General features: G+C 34.2%; 2 protein-coding genes across 3 annotated transcripts in view; one reads left to right on the top strand and one right to left on the bottom strand.

The window, feature by feature from the left end:
* Nucleotides 1-40: 40 nt before the first annotated feature.
* LOC144445049 (uncharacterized) lies at nt 41-4,519 on the top strand. The gene is made up of 4 exons (XM_078134599.1): nt 41-506; nt 1,146-1,367; nt 1,767-1,883; nt 3,491-4,519. The coding sequence occupies exons 1-4, from the start codon at nt 209-211 to the stop codon at nt 4,453-4,455; spliced, it is 1,602 nt and encodes a 533-aa protein (XP_077990725.1). The 5' UTR covers nt 41-208; the 3' UTR covers nt 4,456-4,519.
* A 5,420-nt stretch (nt 4,520-9,939) lies between these two features.
* LOC144444837 (uncharacterized) overlaps nt 9,940-14,398 on the bottom strand; it is a 30,756-nt gene continuing 26,297 nt past the window's right edge. Inside the window, exons 12-17 of one of the 2 annotated variants that reach the window (XM_078134387.1) lie at nt 13,554-13,565; nt 13,079-13,110; nt 12,341-12,475; nt 11,609-11,781; nt 10,733-10,805; nt 9,940-10,367 (exon numbers count right to left, since the gene is read on the bottom strand). In XM_078134387.1, coding sequence (XP_077990513.1) covers nt 10,266-10,367; nt 10,733-10,805; nt 11,609-11,781; nt 12,341-12,475; nt 13,079-13,110; nt 13,554-13,565 — 527 coding nt within the window. In that variant the 3' untranslated portion in view covers nt 9,940-10,265. Of the gene's footprint in view, nt 10,368-10,732; nt 10,806-11,586; nt 11,782-12,340; nt 12,476-13,078; nt 13,111-13,553; nt 13,566-14,398 lie in introns of both variants that reach the window. The other variant, XR_013481871.1, reaches the window with a different exon arrangement.

The raw sequence follows: 14,398 nt of genomic DNA, 5'->3' as shown, positions 1-14,398 counted from the left end.
TCAAAATTTTAGATGTGCTAAAAAAAAGGACCCCGGTATAATTATGATATGAAAAGAGTTCAATATCAAAACTGATGTGGTGATGTACGTAACAGTGTACCACGTGCAGTGACGTTACCCGGAGCTGACGTCTGGGGATTCCCCATACGATATATTAATAGTCTACACTGGTCGCCAACAACCCCACATTTTTATCGAATATTTTGACATGGAAGGGACTGAAAGATACGTTTCTGACGGTACACCTGAACAAATAGTTTTACGGAAACTAAGACCCCGTTTTAGGGACCGTATAACTCCGTCTCACCTGATTCCGTTCTTAACCTGTCTTAATAGAATTGACGAAGAGCAAATACAGGCAGGGGAAACCAACAAGGGACCAATTACCGCTACTTTGATGTTCCTCAATGTTATCATTAAGAAATCAGACTGGTACGAAGATCTCCTGCAAGCTTTAAAAAATGACGACGTGAAGCTGGGAGATCTAGCAACTATGCTAGAGAAGGGTGAGTGACGGTTTAGAAAATGACCCTAGTATAGACTTAAAACCCTGTCTTGGTATGTCTCACTATCTAGATTACATAATAACTACTCACCGTGACAGAACCATAGTTCTGTAGATTCTAGGACCGTAGCTTACTTACTAACTTAGGTTTACTTAGGCCTAATAAAAAAAATGTGTGGTTCCGATTACGCTAAATTTTTAAGACTAGATGGGGTAAGTAGATTTTTTTCTTTGTTTTTTTTTTCATATGTGAGTGTCTAGTTCAGGTAGTTATGCTTTCTGTTGTTTTCCATATGGTTTCTGTGTTATTTGTTCATTCTCATCAATTTTATATTGTATTTTTAAGATGACACCAATGTTCACATCCACTATTTCTCACAATTTTTGCGATTTATATCTTTTTCTCAAATTCTGTCATTAAAAAAAAGTTTAGTGTCGGCATTAAAAAACTAGTTGGGGTCGAGTAACCGGAACCAAACATATGTGTATTCCGAACTTAGGCTTTCCAAATTCCAGCCTATATATTCAGATCCGGCTGGTCTGGAATTCTACTCTTCTCCATCATATCTCCTCTGATTCTTCTACATGCTAGAGTTGGCAACTTAAAAAACACCACTTTGTCTTTCACTTTCACTTTCAGAAATCAGAGAATATAAACAAGAAATTAGACAACACCAACAAAAGCATAGTATGATGTACAAAGCACATGTCGGATATGCACTCAATGAGTCGATATCTGGTCAATATATACACTCTCTCAAGGAGTCAAGCCTGTCAAAATTGCTGTCTGCAAAGGGTTTATTGGATGACGTTGATTGTTCTGCAAATGATAATTTGAAGATAACATACACAGGCACTGCAGGTAAGAATAATAATAATAATTTCCACATTATCTTTCAATCAATAACAATGAAAGCATTCACAATTTACATCCATGTGCAAACTTTGAATGCACAACTTTAAAATAAATAAATTGTTTTGTGTTCTGTATATGACAATTATGAATTGTACATCTTATAGTTTTTTCCTCTACCAGGACAAGGAATCGCCTATGCAAATTTTGAAATTTGTTTTGTACAATATCATAATACACATTGTAATATTATGTTAATATGGGAGTCATTGTACGTGAAAGGTGTTGTCCTAAGAGCATTAATCTCAAGATAAATTTCATAATATTTACAGAATTTTCAGAAAGACCTTTCTTCTTGAAATTGGACACACTATCAATTCACCTAAACGTAACATTGTTATTTGACAGAAAGTGGTATAGATGAATCTCTACCACCTCCATATACACCAGGAAAGTACCATGAAAGTGGTCCGTATCTAGAAGAGGAACTTAAAGACACAGACACGAGCCTCAAGTCTGGAATGGGTAGGTCAAATCTTCCTAATATCATAGATTGAATAATTTTACAAAGTGAAAATAAGTTAGTGTTTTCATTACCAGTCTGTGGACAGAGAAAGAATGAAAGACCAGCAGTAACTTACCTTTCTGTCTTAAGTTTAAAACTGACTATATGACTGGTGACTTAAGAAATGCAATGACGACTTCAGAAGTGCTATTGAAGACCGATGGTAATTGAAGGAGCATATATGACAACATATAACTAACTAACTAACTGACTGACTGACTGACTGACTGACTAACTGACTGACTAACTGACCAAGTAACTAATTAGCAAACTAGCTAACTCTAACTAACCAACTGACTGATGACTGACTGACTGACTGACTGACTGACTGACTGACTGACTGACTAATTAGCTAACTAGCTAACCAACTAATTAGCTAACCAACTTGTAAAATAATTAATTATTCAACTTACTGACAACACTGTTGTTGAAGTAGTAGAGAACATTGAGATTACTGTTTTGATTAATTGTAGCATATAGAACTGGTACTGTTCAAAGACATATCTTGTTTACCTTCCATAAGGGAAGGTTATGTTTTATTGATGTCTATGTGTGTGTCTGTATGTCTGCCTGTCTGTCTGTATGTCTGCCTGTCTGTCTGTCTGTCTGTCTGTCTGTCTGTCTGTATGTATGTATGTATGTATGTATGTATGTATGTATGTATGTGTATGTGTGTGTATGTATGTATGTATGTATGTATGTATGTATGTATGTATGTATGTGTGTATGTATGTATATGTATGTATGTATGTGTGTGTATGTATGTATGTATGTATGTATGTATGTATGCGTGCATGCATGTATGTATGTATGTACGTACGTACGTACGTATGTAATGTATGTATGTGTGTGTATGTATGTGTGTGTATGTATGTATGTATGTATGTATGTATGTGTGTATGTATGTATGTATGTATGTATGTATGTATGTGTGTATGCGTGCATGCATGTATGTATGTACGTACGTATGTAATGTATGTATGTGTGTATGTATGTATGTATGTATGTATGTGTGTATGTGTGTATGTATGTATGTATGTATGTATGTATGTATGTATGTATGTATGTATGTGTGTACACATCAATTTGTCAAGAAATGACTGACTCTTTTCAAACGGAAAATTATACACATTAATTAAGATAATGGCTAGAACTGACTAGACATTGGTAAACATCCTATGAATATTAATGATACTTTGCAAAAATAACGAGCTTTGATTATTAGTCATTATGTTAATAGCATATGCTTCAAATTGCATGTAATTTTGTATATCCATGTGTCATGTAAACTTTGTTGATGATTCACTTGCATTTATAAGTGATTCTCGGTAATTAGGCACTATCATATGTATGTTTCAAGCTTCAAATTTCATGTAGTCTGGTATAATTAATGTACTGTAGTTATGTCTCAGAAGTTTGCATTACAACAATAGACCATTCCCGGGTTTCTGAATCATGTGCTCCAAAACCAGGAAATAGTCCATTAATGTGCATAGATATAGAGATCTAAAGGTTTTGCCTTCATTGACGTCAGTCAGTTTACATTTGGTTCTGTTGTATCATTCAGGACCACCTGGAGACAGTCGTGTTGTGATTCAGAGGGAGAATGGTGATGTAGATGACAGTGGTGTTGATACAATAAGTGGACCAGAAATAGATAAAGAGCATGAAAATACAACTTGTAAAGGTAATTACCCCAAAGATGTAACACCTAATGAAACTGTGAACTCATCAATAATACCACCAGCAGTACCAAGGCAATGCGTTCATTCTCATGAACACCGAGAAATACGTGATAATGACATAGTGGAGTGGTCAAAGGGAACAGTTGGACACACAGATTATAGAAGTGGACCACCAGATTGGGGACTGAATATAAGCATAGACATACATGGACGACAACAAAGTGACAATCCAAACATGCAGAGAAACAAGACACAACCTGGACAAGTTATCAGCCAGCAGGGCCAACGTGATTATCAACATCATCACATGTCCCAGTGGTGTTCAGGTGTGCCTTTGCAAAGGTCTATCTCCGCTCCCAGTGACCTAGATTTTAGGCTGCAATTACAACATAATGGTATCGTTGGAAATCATTGGCACTCTCTTGTATCATCCCAAGAAATTCCTAGCAATTGTCACCAGACAGTACTGCCACACTCACATAATGAATATAAACTTCAACACAACCATCAAACAAGCAATCAGCCAACAAGTATGTATTCTCCAAGACACATGACCCAATGCCATGAAAACCACACAACACTTATTCCAGAAGATTGGTATCAATGCGTAGAGCCAAAACTAACAACAAATGCATTGCATAATAATACTGGAAATAATTTTGAAAGGAAATGGGCAAACGTGGAGACACAAAACCCAACACAAGATGACTGCCTTTGTACCTATAGCAATGATAGACACATACATGGTGATCAAGCTTATGATGGAGACTGGGATGAAGATTTTAGTCTCGTCACTGACACTAAACCAATGGATCCTGTGTTCCGATATTATCCACCCAAATCCTGATCAAACCTTAGCAGGATACTCCATAAGCATCATGTTGTAACAAAGCATTAGGACATTCTGACACTCTGGATATATATATATATATATATATATATATATATATATATATATATATATATATATATATATATATATATATATATATATATATATATATATATATATATATATATATATATATATTTATATATATATATATATAGTGCTATCATTGAGAATATAACTATTACGCTCTGCCACTGCGGTATAGAGCACTGTCTTAGCAGATTGAAACTATATGTATATATATAGTTTCTATCGCGCTCTGCCACTGCGGTATAGAGCCCTGACTTAGAAGAAAAATACTCACCGAGTTATATATATATATATATATATATATATATATATATATATATATATATATATATATATATATATATATATATATGTATATATATATTATATATATATAGTGCTATCATTGAGAATATAAGACAAACTACACAACACAAATTGAAACTACAATACCTACAAATCAGAATTCTCGTGTGATCCGAATAGAGATTGTGTCCATGAGTACTGCAATTGGATGATTCATTTACCAATGTCTTCCCCTTCAATACAATTGACAAAATCCGGTTCTAAGATTCATTGCATTAGGTGACTTAGCTCATGTTATTACGTTGCTGCTTGTTTTATCATTTGAAATAACATTTTCTTCCTAAAACGACAAAAGCTGTAGACATGTAGACCTCTTTAAATGTGAGTGATTTTATAGAAGAGAGACTACCCTCGCCAGGGGATGGTTAAGTGACAACAATCCCACTGAGCATATATCTGTAGTATATACAAACTGCTCTGTGTGTACAGAATACATGGTATCATGGTATTTTGAGGCATGTGATGCATCTTTGCAGTGGCGACTGGTCTTAGTAGACCTTCAAGACTACTGGTGCGCTAATCAATTTTAATATGTATCCCAAAATATTAGACATTTGTATCACTATCACAATTAAATGAAAAGAAAATCATACACAAAACTTTGCTTCAAACATTTTTTATTATATCTGCAAATTACATTGAAAGGCAAAACAGTAACTAATATCATCTTTACAAGTATTCAGTTACAGTTCTAGCTATAAAGAAAATACATAATTGGTAGTATGTAGTTTAAGTTATAATATACCTAGTAATAATGCTGTGCCATGATTCGCTAGAATCGGTCACGTGATAAGAAAATAGAATGACTATTTCCCTAGGGAAATAGTTCCATCAACTTTTACATGGTCACGTGACCACCGCGCGTTCACAGCAGGTCAAAATGGCAGCTTCTGACGATGTCGTCTGCCACCGCGAGTTCACACGGCATGAGGTATATTATAAAACACATATTGCCTGGCCTATATTCGGGCTATAGCACCCGTTCATTACCCCCTCGTGACTGTGAGTTACCAGAATCACATGCTATTTCCCTCGGCCTTTGGCCTCGGGAAATAGCATGTGATTCTGGTAACTCACAGTCCCTCGGGTGTAATAAGGGACCGGACAGAATTTGCGGCAGGGGGGGGGCCTGGGGAGAAATTATCTCTGACTTGGTTTTTTTCCTGGCCCCCCCATCCACTGTGACCAAAATTTCACAGCCCCCCCTTTCAAAAGTATAAAAATTTCATGGCCCCCCCAAAAAAAAAGAAAAAAGAAAAAAAAAGTGCATAATATCCTGCCCCCTACAATAACTAAAAAGAGTACAAATTTTTTTGTTACTGTAGCACAACTGTAATATTTCTTTTGGTACTACTATTATGTTACTATTTCAGCCCAAACAACTTAGTAGTTGTAGAGGAAGTTTTTTAGAAAACAAAACAAAACAAAACATTTTGACTATACATGTAATCATACACATGTGGTATAATCTTGTTTATTTCCCAACTAGACACCATAAGTAGTCATCACTTAATACCAAGGCATTTGATGTGGTGGTTTTAACTGTCATTCACTGATACATACTCAGAAACACAGACACAGAGTAAACACACATTCACATGCGTGATTTGTGAAAAACTGTAGTGGGGACATTTGTTGGGAGTATCTAAGGACATCACATCACCTACATAGTGTATTCAAATATCTATTTATACTCATAACACAATAACTATCTAATGTCAGACATTTGTGGTAGTCATGAAGTGCTAGCAAACTAAGGATTTTATGCACACTTAGGTCTGAAAAATATAGCTTTCACTTTCCTACACCAAATGCATTACCAATACACATGTAAATGTAAGACATTTGTGACTTCATGAAAGTGCAAAGAAATTCAGAATGTTGTGGAATGCTTAGATGTAATCAATATGCTTTCAGTTCCAAAACCATACATATTTAAACCTATAGTGTCAGGCATTTGTGACTTCATGATGGGGACAGCAAATTCAGAATTGTATTCAATACACTGTACAGTGATCAGATGAGTATTACTCACAGTTTTCTAAACCTTCACATTAAGCTTGAAGTGCAGTGCAGGGCCGTAGCCTGACCAAATTGCCGAGGGGGACAGAACTTTGTGTTGGTGCAATCATGCATTTAAAATTTAGAAAAATGCTAATTTACATAAATTTGCTTGTAATTTACATAATACATATTTTAGCATACGCAATTATATATATGTAAGGTCAGAAAAAAATGCTGGTCAACGGGTAACCTAACCCATCACATTGAGTAAGTAGGTCGGTTTCATTTTTTCACAATGCTTGACAAGGATAAAACAAACCATATATAATGACAGCAAAATAATTCAGGTCGAGTTTAGATAGCACTTATTCAGTCATCTTGATACTATCTCATGTAATTTGTCTGCATAGCTACATTTAGGAAATGTACACAATTTACGGTTAAACAAATGGTGTAGTTCCCTCTCTTCTCAAAAAATGTTAAGCCCCACCAATTGAAACTCAAGCATTATTTTAGCCACCCCTTCTCAGGCTTCTGTCAACTACACCGTGACTACAGTGGAGATATGAAATCATATGGTACAATGATGCATTGGAAGAAGACAACTCCAAAGGTGAAAAAAAATTGAAAATAAGACAGTGTAGGAGGCCATTTAAAGGCATAAAATATCAAACCATAGACATAATAAAATACCAGAATTGAAACAATTATGCTATGTATTACACATTATCTGGAAGTGTATTTTGTTGTGGCAAAGCTGAAAGATATTATGCGGATGTGCACATGGTAAATGACTTCTCCTGAAGTTTAATTTCCTTCCAAAAAATCCCGAAAAAGAATTTCAAGACTTTCAGACTTTTGATGGTCGTAAACTTTTGTTCAATTCTTTTTAGTGCACCTTGGATATTTAATCTCAATTCATGCTTGTATGCAACATCAGAGCCAAGTAGACCACTGTATAAGATATTATATAATTTGGAATAGACTCAAATGTATATTGTTACATGTACTAGTCAGAAAATATAAAGAAATATCCTTTTAGCCATGAGTCAGTGTACAGTCACTTTAGTGAACTATCCATTGAAATCGCGCATGCTAGGAATCGCCACGACGTAAATAACGATTTTAATAGCTCTATTCAAAAAGTAGCTTTTTTTCTTGCTTTTTTCCCCCCAAATCTCAGGAGGGGCAGCTGCCCCCCTTGCCCCCCCCCCGCAGGCTACGGTACTGCAGTGTCAATGATGAATAGCCTTTGCAATACAATCCCTTTATTCATAATCTTGAATTTATATAAAGGCAAGTTTCCATGATCCAGCCAGTCTACCTGATCTAGTTTGAACAATAAGGGAGCCATCCTGGTCTTTTTGATGGCTAGACTCATTTGATTCGCTGTCACTCTCACTGTCACTGTCACTAGTACTTGATGTATACCTACCATGTAGTGTAGTTTAATCACATAAATTACTGGTCCTATGCTAGTATATTACCATATATATATATATATATATATATATATATATATATATATATATATATATATATATATATATATATATATATATATATATATATATATATATATATATATATATATATATATATATAGCATAGGACCTGTAATTTATGATATATATATATATATATACATATGTATCCTTGATGGTAATTATACACTGAACCTGTTTCCACAGTGCTAAAATGTATGTATGTATGTATGTATGTATGTATGTATGTATGTATGTATGTATGTATGTATACATATGTGTGTGTGTAAGTGTGTGTGTGTGTGTGAACAGCTTGGAGTATATAAGAGTGATTCAGGGTGTATCAAATTAATCTTGAGTAGTGTTTTTATGCTTCACTAAATAGGTACATACAAACGTACACACTTCCATGTTAATACATAAATGAAAGTGTAGACATTCAATATTAAAGGCGATATCAAGTGCTATCTCATGCAATGCTAAATTTTCTAACATATAATTTTTTTCAATGACAAAATATTTTGCGGCCCCCCCTTTCAAACCATGAGAATTTTCATGGCCCCCCCTTCAAGCCTCCCATTTTTTTCATGGCCCCCCCAATTTCTCCCCAGGCCCCCCCCCTGCCGTAAATTCTGTCCGGTCCCTAAACGGGTGCTATAGCCCTCATGGCCTGGCAATATGTGTTCAATATGACACCAATGGTATTTAGATGTTATTTCCCATTTTTTTCATTCAGGCAAGGACAATATGAGTGACATGGGGGGGGGGGGGGGGTTGTCACTACGAGTTGCTAGACAAGTAGTGACAACCCTTAGGTCACACATATTTTCCAGCTGAAAGAAGAACAATTAATATTGGAGAATAATATAGAAAAAATATGCATCATTGGAGAAATTAATGGCAATTTTGAACGTTTTGACTCATATTTCAAACAAAGCAGAGTCAGTGACGTAGACACGCGTTATCGTGACAGAGACGTGTGTTGTCATGACGTAAAACGATCAGGGTATATATTCCATATTTTTTGTTCAACTTGGCTCAGGCATGGTATAATAACTATTACTTCTTGTCAACAAATAAAAAATAAAATTAATTTAATACTTTGTAGTTTAAGATATTTTGCATATAATACTACAAATATACTTCACTATGAAACTACAAATTGCCAAAGAAATGTGTTTACTTATTTCACTTTAATTATCAAAATATTACTATCTCACACTATTTTCATGAGGGGTGTAGTTATAGTTCAAGCTATGAATGTATATATTGGAATACTGAATCATTTGTGAAATATTGATAATGATTTCTGGTTCACTACAAGCAAACTCTAAATATAATGAAAACAAAACTGCTGTATTGGTAAAGAGAAAAACGAATGAAATATCAAGTATATGACAATCACTACATGACTAAATGTTATCAAAATACTCTAAAACATAGAAAATATGGCAAATAAAATGCAAAAATCAGTGACAATAAAATAGCCATGATTGTGTAGTAAGTAAAATAACAAACCTTTTATACATATTTTTAATGTTTCGGAATTTATTGATTTACAAACAAGGACGTAGTATATATTATTTCAAATAGTTTTTTCTCAAGTATCTATTAAAAATCCAAACTAAATATCCCATTCTCATACATATGACCATGTTAATTAAAAGATATCCCACACTGCACAAATAAGCTGCTAATCAAAATCTAAGTGAAGTACATCTAAAAGTCATTCTAATAACGAATGATAAATGGTTCTTGACAATGACCAGATATCTGATTTCGCATTTGAACATAGAAATTGTAACATTAGATACAATCACCAATGAAAACTACTTTTCACTGAAAGTAAACTTCAAAATTCAAATGATTTATTACAGAAAGTTTACTTTGATCTGTTTGTTTTCATCGAGCCCAGTCTTCTTCTTCCTTTAATGTCATTCTACCAAGGCTGTGATGAATCCTGTCTTCAATATCTTTCAGTCTGTCTGCCTTCTCATGAAACATCTGTAAAATACCAAACAAGCAAATAATTATTCAATATTGTAGTTCAGCTAGGAAGACATGTTGTGTATGCACAGATAATCTACCCTGCCAAATACATTTGACAATATGTCTAGAGGGTGGGTATCATAACTCATGTAAAGTTTTTATGAATAATGGGATTCTTCGACTTCCAAAGCGCCATCCATAACAAACCCGATAACACATGCAAACTTATCCCCCTGTAGCATACATGTTGGTACAGCTGCACTAACTGCATTGACTGGTTTTGTATATGAAGCCAGACAGTTTTGTAAATGAAGTCAAGTTAATACAATGACTATGAAGTTTGTATCTTTCCTACAAAATTGATAGCTTTCAATAATTACCTCTTTCTCTTGTGCCATACTAGATTGCTTCAACCTGTCTGATTCTGCTTCATCTTTTAATGCTTGGTACTCTCTATTAATATGTAAATTAATAGTTATTAATTACTACCACAAAATACAATTTATGAATTACATGTACAAAATATATACTTGCCACTGTCGTCGGATCAATTCTGCGTATTACAGTGACTGTTAAAATATTGATGTTATTATTCAAACTTGCTATCAGATGTGTACAAATATCGGGTAACATATTATCACAGATCTATAATTGGCTTTGAAAATAACTAAACCAAATTTTATCACTGATAGGACCATACTGAGCATGTAGTCATTGTTTTTCGAGCCACCGCAAGGTACTACAATGATGTTCGACCAGCTGTATCTCTTAGTTTGTCTCAAGCTGTGCTAAAACTATCTACTAGCAGCATTTGTTTCCCTATTGATCACAGTCACTCCCTGATGTGTACATTTCACCAGTGGTGTTTTCAGTACAGTCTTCAGAATAGCAACACTGTGGAATATCTAATCTGGTATAACAAACGAAGATTCAATGTTGTATTGTGTTCTAGTTGCTAATTTAACATCAAATGTTTGAGTTGTTTCATTATTTGTCTGAGTGAAGTGAGTGAGTGTATGTGTGTCATATTGTATGTGTAGTAACTAGTAACCAGCCCTGGTCTTATCAACAATTTGTTTACAACTAAACATCAGGAAGTGAAAGATTACACTGTAGTCAATAGAGAAACTAATGCTGCTAGTAGGTGGTTTTAGCACAGCTTGAGACAAACTAAGAGATATAGTTGGTCGAGCATTGTTGTAGTTAGTTGTATAATAATATGAATGTTACACACATTTTAAAGTAGATTGTCTTACTTTAACATTTCCTTAGATTTGTTTAAATTGCCAATCTCATCATTCAGTTTAATCCTATCACCAGGAGTCATTGTTTTCTTCTCAAGTTCATCTTGTAATTGTTGTATTTGACGATCAATCTCCTCCTCTGTCTTGTATCTCAGTTTTACTTCCAACTCTTCCATTCTCCTCTCCTATACATGTAACAGTTTATGAAATTAAATGTAGTTAGACGTCCAGAAAAACAGACAGACACAGAAAGATAGACAGACAGACAGACAGACAGACAGACAGACAGACAGACAGACAGAGGCAGGCAGACAGCCAGACAGACAGACAAACAAACAAACAAACAAACAAACAAACAAACAAACAAACAGACGGATGCATTGAAGACAGACAGACAGACAGACTGACTAACTGACTGACTGACTGACTGACTGACCGACTGACTTACGGATGGATAGGTGGACAGACATACATGAGGGGAGGCAGGCAGACAGACAGACAGACAGACAGACAGACAGACAGACAGACAGACAGACAGACAGACAGACGCATAGACTGAGACAGGCAGACTGATTGATGGATGGGTAGGTGGTCAGACAGACAGATATAGACAGACGGATGAATAGGCAGAGAAAGACATATGGACGGTAAGACAGACAAACAAACAAACAAACAAACAAACAAACAAGAATATACATGAAAGCAATAGATTAAACAATTTAGATAATATAGCATCTTTTTTACCTTCATCCCCAGTTGTGTGTTAATCACTTCTATGTCCTCGTCTATTTTCTCTGTTTGTTCTTCAGCATCTGCTCTCATTGTTTCCACTTCTACGTTCATTGTTTCCAACTCTTCTGGTGATTTCTTGGTTGTATCCTAAATTATAGTCAAGGCATCAAATTATGTCTACAATGTCTACAATCATATATGTTTCCGCCTTGAAATTCCCACCTACCTACCCCCCTATATACCTACCTACGTAACTACATGAATTCATGCATGCATCAACACACACACACACACACACACACACACACACACACACACACACACAGACCGAGGGGCGGACGGACGGAAGCACACACACACACATACATACATACATACATACATACATACATACATACATACATACATACATATATACATACATACATACACACATACACACATTTTTGTTTGCCTCTAATAATTAGGTGATCATTATATCTTTCCTCCTTTCTTGACCTTGATTATTTGTGAAATTGCCAAAAGATACAAAAATGCTTATGGAACGTAAACAGTGTTTTCCTAATTATGGAGTGATTCTCTCGTGAACGGAAAATAAAGATTTACTTGCAAATATGCCAAAGGAGTAATATTCTTTCTTGTCGGGTTTGTAATCATTCTGGAGACTCGATATATTTTCATAAAATATTGGATTTGTTCTTGTTGGTTAACTAGGATGAAATAAATTATCTAGACAGTTCTAAAGGATACTCTCGACATCTCTTCAAGTTGTATTATATGTGCTGTAATAAGAAGTAAACAAATCAATTGGTTAGACAGTTAACTAGTCATACTGGTTCCATTCTGCTAAGAGTCTTTAGATATGTATTACAATGTATAACATACATTACAATTATAACGATAAAAGAAATATACAATATTCTAGAAGTATGGAAATAGAAATCAATAAAACAATTGGACAATGTACATAAGGTATTGCTAAATCATATCACATGACATCCTGATATAGATGATTAAAATGTTGATATCCATATAATTATAAACTTTCATCACACGAAACTTTGATAGCAATACTACATATAATAATCTGGTGTAATCAACTTGCATACTTAAATTTAATAAAAGAGAAATAAATTATTGGACTTGGAAAATGCCAATTATAGTGTGTATGTACACATGTGTTAATGATTATTAGACACAATTACTAGCATCATATACAACTTACCTCTATACTCCTCTGAGAAAAAAAAGAAAGAAAATATATTATACTTTGCACATTTTAGTTGCTCTACGCATGATGTACACACTGATTACGTCGAAATAGAGATGGATTTGCACATATAAAAACTACTTAGTAATATTATTGATATTATTTTCATTTTATTGTAAAACAAATAACGTAATGTAAATAAAACATCGATATCATGTGTGATTTTAGAGCCTGCCAAATGTTTTAAGGATGCCTTTTCAACAACTGTATGTATACTTACAGCTGAAATATAATTATAAAACATATCCATCTACATTGCGAATTACTCTACTATTAGACATAGAATTTTACAATTATCAAAATATAATGATATAAAAAAAAACGGCAGATGAGATTAATTGGAAAACATCGGCAGTAAAAACCAACTATGTTCATATGCCAACATGATTTTACAGGTAAAAAGATAACAACTATTAAAATATAAAATATAGTTAATTTCACTGTAGCCATGGAAAATAAACAATTATAGAAACATGTGTCTAGTCTACGATGATTCTCATTCAATGTGTAAGCATTGTTTTGGTCATAAATGAAACCCAAAGTTCACCAGTTTCAATGATTTGAATGACTAGAAAACATTAGTTGGCACCAATGCAATTCAAATACAAATTTGAACTTTTTTCTTTGAAAATTTAAAATAGATGACTAACCACCTCCTGGTCGTCTGAGTTATATCATGTTAAGCTTATCATTATATTATTATTAATATTTTAAAAGTTTAGCTGACAGTAATTTCGACATTTTAAATACTGAAATTCTCGAATTTTCATTAATTCTGTGACAACTATCTGTACTACTGC

This window comes from Glandiceps talaboti, chromosome 13, assembly GCF_964340395.1.
Source record: "Glandiceps talaboti chromosome 13, keGlaTala1.1, whole genome shotgun sequence".
In the NCBI taxonomy this organism is placed as follows: Eukaryota; Metazoa; Hemichordata; class Enteropneusta; family Spengelidae; genus Glandiceps; species Glandiceps talaboti.
Note: the sequence above shows the minus strand (reverse complement) of the source record. Positions and strands in the feature narration are given on the sequence as shown.

Coding starts and splice junctions, on each gene's coding strand:
- LOC144445049 (XM_078134599.1), top strand. CDS start 209: ATGGAAGGGACTGAAAGATACGTTTCTGACGGTACACCTGAACAAATA. Junction 507..1,145: donor AGCAACTATGCTAGAGAAGG/GTGAGTGACGGT, acceptor TTTCACTTTCAG/AAATCAGAGAATATAAACAA. Junction 1,368..1,766: donor AACATACACAGGCACTGCAG/GTAAGAATAATA, acceptor GTTATTTGACAG/AAAGTGGTATAGATGAATCT.